General features: G+C 34.6%; 1 protein-coding gene across 1 annotated transcript in view; it reads left to right on the top strand.

Annotated features, from left to right (window-relative positions):
• UGCG (UDP-glucose ceramide glucosyltransferase) overlaps positions 1-6,251 on the top strand; it is a 33,768-nt gene that overhangs the window by 17,277 nt on the left and 10,240 nt on the right. The window contains exon 2 of the mRNA XM_008577566.1: positions 666-807. Within this exon, the coding sequence (XP_008575788.1) occupies positions 666-807 (142 nt within the window). The remainder of the gene's footprint in view (positions 1-665; positions 808-6,251) is intronic.

The following is a 6,251-nucleotide window of genomic DNA, read 5'->3' as shown; positions in this document are numbered from 1 at the left end:
GCATGGTATAGCTTCCAGTGACATTAATAGACATTTTTCTCATCATTGTGATTTTTTTTTTTCTTACTTTCAACGTCCTCTGTTGTTCCCCTGCTGTTCTGAGCTTATTAATATCGGTAGTTCTAGTTATCCCATTTTCTTGTTTCCCATAGGGCTGCTTGGCACTTTTAATTGTATATTATTTGGACTGTTTGTTATAGAAATTTCTCAGAAATTACTGGTCACCCTTCCATATTTTTCTGGTACAGATAGCAATTTCATTTTACTAATTTTTATAGCTGTTTGGCCGATAGATGGCAATTTGAGAGGAGGGGCAGTTAATGTGTGGGCTAACACTGTTCTTTCTTCACCGGGTATTTACTGAATGCCTCCTCTGTGCCCAGCATCGTTCTAAGCACTGAGAATATAGCAATAAACAAACATGCAGAGTCCACCTAGATTCTGGACTTCATTGGAACATTCACTCTGCTTAGTTGAGGTTTTCCTAAATAGGAAGCTGACCTGGTCTTCTTCCTTTGATTTTCAGGTCTCCTTTTAGAAAGATGTCAGCTTGTAAAAATGTTAACTTAGAATTTTGTAATTTATTTATAGCTTGGTATGTGCTTTATTTTGATTTGGCACTAATATGTTCTCTAGAAATAATTTATGTATCATTTGCTTTTTAGCCGATTACACCTCAACAAGAAGGCAACAGACAAACAGCCATATAGCAAGCTGCCAGGTGTCTCTCTTCTGAAACCACTGAAAGGGGTAGATCCTAACCTAATCAACAACTTGGAAACATTCTTTGAGTTGGATTATCCCAAAGTAAGTACAGTGTTGTACTCATTAGGAACGGCTAGTCCAATTTTGGTTTGTTCCCCCCCACCACCACAGTAAACATTTAGAGAGGAATTATATCACTGCATAAAGTAAAAGTATTAAAAATTCACAATGATATTATCCTCATAAAATTTAAGCTTTAGAGGTGGTCATCACAGGACAGAAATGGGGTTGGGGAAGGGATATAAATTCCCTTTCTAACCACTTATATGTCCATCCGAAGTAGAAATCCTTGAGTAAACCTCCTGGAACTCAGACATTGTCAAGTGCCTGGTAGTTTGAATATAAAAATCTTGTTTCATAAGAGTCATATGTAAACAGCAGGAAGAGGAGGCAGCGAGAGGGAAAACGTGGTGTTCGGTGGTCTGAAATGGGATGCAGGACAGCTAGAACTAAATGTGAATCACCTTGAGAAACTGGCTTTGAGCCAAGAATAGGTTACAGTAAGTGGCAAGACAGGGCTTCAGTTACCTAATTCTTAATTTCTTGATTGTTCTGATTTTTGATATAAGTGTATTGCACTTACCATTTCTCTGTACAATCTGTATGTCTATAAACTCAATGTTACTCCCTTCATTGGAGAACTTCCAGTTTTCCGGAGATGGAAGTATTCTTTTTATGGTTTTCTTTTAGTATTCCACCTATAGTTCCTTGGGAGAACTTAATATTTCTTGATTTTTGTACCATATTTAGCTTTATTGCTGCTTTTTTTTTTTTTTTTTTTTCTTTTTTTGTGACCGTGCGCCCAGCCAGGGGGCAAACCGCCCACCCCTATATAGGATCCAAACCTGCGGCGGGAGCGCCACAGCGCTCCCAGCGCTGCACTCTCCCGAGTGAGTCACGGGGTCGGCCCCTTTTATTGCTGCTTTTTTTTTTTTTTTTTTGTCCTTTTTTGTGACCGTGCGCTCAGCCAGTGAGCATACCGGCCATCCCTATATAGGATCCAAACCTGCGGCGGGAGCGCCACAGCGCTCCCAGCGCTGCACTCTCCCGAGTGAGCCACGGGGTCGGCCCATTTTATTGCTGCTTTTTAAATTGCCTACTTATACACTACTTTTGCAAGGGGCACATTGATGGTAGTAGATTATTTGTGAGAAGAATGTCTTTACATTTCTACCTGCTTGATATTTGGTACAGTTTAATTTTCCCTTAATGTTCCCTATTCACTTGCCTCAATTTTTGCCCTGTTGCCTCAGTTTTTCCATAGCTATTTTTGCTACTTGGAGACCCATCCCTTCTATTTCTTTAGGATAGTGTAGCCCAAGTAATCAGAAGGAAGATCTGTACACACCACACTTCACATGATGACTGGTTTTCACGCTCTTATTTCTTTTCTTTTAGCTCTTATTTTTCTCAGTAGTACCAATGCAAGGAATAGAGAAGACACAGACGTGATAGCCTTAATGCAGCTCGTATTAAGTATGTAGACATGAGTATCATTGCTATTTTTTAGAGTTGTTTTTATATTATCACTTTGGGAATTTTAGAGTTTAGGTTTTGGAAACTAATTCAAAGCAAACAATTATGTATTTCTAGTTTTTGTGTGTTTATATATATTTAATAATTTGGGATATTTGAATTATGTGCATATATTATCTATTCAATTAAATATGCAATTTTCAAAAAACTAGAAGATATAGGTATATATACTTGATTTTTTTTCAAAAAAAATGTAAAACATGGCCTTTTATAATTTAGAAAGAATGATATAAATAAAATTAAATGTAAAATAAGCTTTGCAATTTTTTTTGCATTTGCTTGAAAAATGGAAGTTTTTTAAGCCCATGTTATGTAAGTAAATGCAAAAGAGAATTTATTTTTATGAATGAAAATATTTTCATTGATTATGAATGAATCTTATAGCATATCTTAGAATCACATGCATTTATTGTTGTGGAACTTAATTTCACATTTCAGTTTTTTAACCATCATCCTACTCCTGACCCATTTAACCACTCTGAAAGCTTAATTATGGAATTTTTATGTTGCAGTGCTTGTGAAATGATAGTCATAGGATTGAAGTGGTTGAGAAAGATAGTGCAGGTTTTACTTGTAGAAAGAGTTTTTAAAAATAACCCTAGGAACATATGTATCCATTAATTATGAACATTTGGGGTAAATCCATAATTGATTTCTTCTGAATGAATGAAGATTTTTTAAAAAATTACAGTTCAAGATTATCTCAAGAGTTCTAGTTTTCACTTAGTTCTTTTTGCATTTAAATTATATCATTGAGGCATTTAAGTTGGTTGAGGAGAAAGCTATTTTGATACTCATTATAAAATGAATAACAGCATATGCAAGAGATTGATTTTATTCCTTTTTTGTACACAGTATTATTTTGTAGTTATTTCTAAGTATTGTTAGCTGTGTAAATAGAAAATGTGGAAAGCAGAGGAAAGGTGCAAAGTACCTGCAATCTAAGGGAAATTTTTATCTTACGGCGTTTTATTTGCTTTTTTAAGAACCAAGCACAATGGCTAACTCCACAAGAGACTAAAGTTAAACCACTGAATCACATAAATCCTATGAACAGATGAGGCATTTGTGTCACCAAGGAGGCAAGTAGTCACAAAATAAACATTCACATGACTACCAGGCCCATCACACTTAAATGTTTGCTTTTTGTTTGCTGTGAACATTGTTTTACAAAATTATAGAAATATTTGAATTCTGGACATGAAGTTTTCTATTATTTGATTTGAAACAGCATAGGCCATTTTGCAAGGGAAAAAAAATAGAACATATGTTGACATTTTAAAATTTTATTTAAATTTGAACATGTACAAAAAAATTTAACAACTGATACCTGTTCTGAATTTCTGGGTTTCAATTCATATACGATTTCTAGTGTAGTCTAGGTGAGACTATACTAATTGGCCCCAAAGAATTCTATGCTGTAAATATTGTACAAATCTGCCTTTATATTGATACTTATTAATTAGGGAAAAATGTAAGAATGAAAAAGTGATACAATTAATTTTCCACAAAATTGAATACTCATTTGGCATTAGCATAGAAGGGATTTGGGGAGAGATTCAGCAGTAGCAGAAGATTCAGTAATCTGCATCTGAAGTGGCTTGCTGGCTCTACTTCAGTAAATTATGGCCATATGAAGAGTTTTTTAATTAAGGATTAAAGTTACTAACAGAGTGAGGCTATGGTAATTAGGATTTTTTTTTTCTTTTTTGCAAATATAGAATTAGTTTAAAATGTTACAAGTCCAGTGCCATGTTTTGTATTCTTCCTTGTCAGTGGTGTAATTATCCTTAAGAGGAATTGTTCTCTAACCAAGAAGTATTCTAAGAAAAAATTAAAGACTAGAAATAGGATCAATTGAAAGATCAAGCTCAAGTGTTGTTAATACATGTAGTAAAACTAATTCTGAAAGATTAGGAATTTACCAAATAAATTTGAAAAATTGTATAAACCATCTGGTTCTTAAGAATAGATAAAAAATATTCAACATTACTTGTCAAAACTATATATTCAGAGCAGTTTTCTTACAAAACATCCCCTTCCTGACATCTATCCTTCACTCATAAGTTACCTAGGACAAATGCATTACGCATATTCATCACCTACTCCGTGCCAGGAAATGTTTTAGATACTTGGGGTCTAAGTCCATTCTGTCATAGAACTTATATTCTCCTGTAATCCAAATATCATCATAAAGTTTCTCTGTAAACATGATGTGTAAGGTAGTTATTTATAAATAATTCGAGGTATTCCTACGTGATATACAATATAGTTGATTCATATATTAAAACATTTTTCTATTTAAAAGGGTATCTTGTTCACTATAGTAAAAAGATATAATCAATAAAAATTAAAACTTTAGACCTTGCACTGGAATAAAGGCAAACTATACCTCCCTTACTTAACACCATATATGAGTAGAGTACATCTCAAAAAAAATTTTGGCATAACCCAGTATAGTTCTTTTCATCTCAGTGAGTACATTTCTAGTACTATATTTTACAAAGTTTTCTCTTGCTGGGGGGGAGAAAGCTAAGATTAGGGTTTTTTTAAATTATATTTTATGGAATTATATTGCTTATAAACATTTCCTTTAATTGTATTCACTCATATCTGAAAAACAGCATAAACTATAAAAGCATTAAAGAAACTGTACTATGTTTGAAAAGACAAGGAACTCTTTAGATCAAGCCTGGCTGAGGAGCTTACTGTGGTAGGAAAGCTAATTGTTACTTTTTTGCCCTTTGGAAAGTCACTTAACCTTTCTAGTCTTCATTGTTAAGTCAGGATGGGAGGATGGCTGACACTTTATATGACTTAGAGTCAACCTTTTGGGAAGTTTCAGGATTGTGGTAGGAGTAGGGCCCTTTCTATTCTCAGATTTTTATCTCGTCTCTGGAGACCAGATAATTGTGAAGTTGGCTTCAAAACTTCTTCAGTGGCAATTTTGGTTACCCATCAGTAAAGGTAGATATTGATAGACTATATGATAAGAACAGTAGGTAGAAAGTAAGAGGAAAGTATAATTTTTTTTCCCCATTGACTTAATTATTGAAAAAAACCCTATGTTTTTCACTTGGAAAAAAAAAAATCTTACCTTATAACTAAACCTTCTTTGTTGACCTTAGTCCTGGTCCCTTTGTGTTCAACTACAAACTTCTCCATTTCCAATTTTTGCTGAGATAATATGTATTAGGCAAATAGTAATTAATTATTATTCTCAAAGGCACCATGAACATTTTTCCCACTTTTTACTTGTATGTGCTTATCAACAGAAGTAAATAAAACAGGCCTTTCCATTATCTGAGTATGTAAGACACTTAAAAAGTTGTGTCCTGGGCCGGCCCGGTGGCACACTGGAGAGTGCGCCGCTTGGGAGTGCGGCGGCGCTCCCGCCGAGGGTTCGGATCCCATGTGGAGACCAGTTCCTGCTCACTGGCTGAGCGCCGTGCGGGCGCAACACCGAGGGTTGCAATCCCGTTACCGGTCAGTAAAAAAGACAAAAAGGGAAAAAAAAGTTGTGTCCTTAGCTCTTTTTATTTTTTAGAAACAAGTAGCTTTTTATTTTTTCATGAACATAATTAACCTCCCATAATTAACCTCCCTGCTTATAAATGTTCAACCAGTTTTAGAAAAATGGTTTGGTAGGAAATTTGTCATTGAGTCAGCATGACTTTATCACCACTTCTGAAAAAAATCACTACTTAGAATACATATCCCACAAAATAATAGAGTAGCTTCTTTGTATGTAAAAGGAAACACGTAAAAAATTTAGTAGTTTGCTAAATGGTAACTTAGAGGTTTAGCTCAAGATTTTATGAACCTGGCTATATGTGTTTATAAACTTGGCTACCAAGATTCTGATTCAAAAGTCTAAGAATAGGATCCAATTCTCTTTTTTTTTTTTTTTTTGTCTTTTTCCGTGTCCGGCAACGGATCGCAACCCTCAG

Source organism: Galeopterus variegatus, unplaced genomic scaffold, assembly GCF_000696425.1.
Source record: "Galeopterus variegatus unplaced genomic scaffold, G_variegatus-3.0.2 Scaffold1541, whole genome shotgun sequence".
Lineage (NCBI taxonomy): Eukaryota > Metazoa > Chordata > Mammalia > Dermoptera > Cynocephalidae > Galeopterus > Galeopterus variegatus.
The sequence above is the reverse complement of the archived record's forward strand: the minus strand, read 5'-3'. Positions and strand labels throughout refer to the sequence as shown.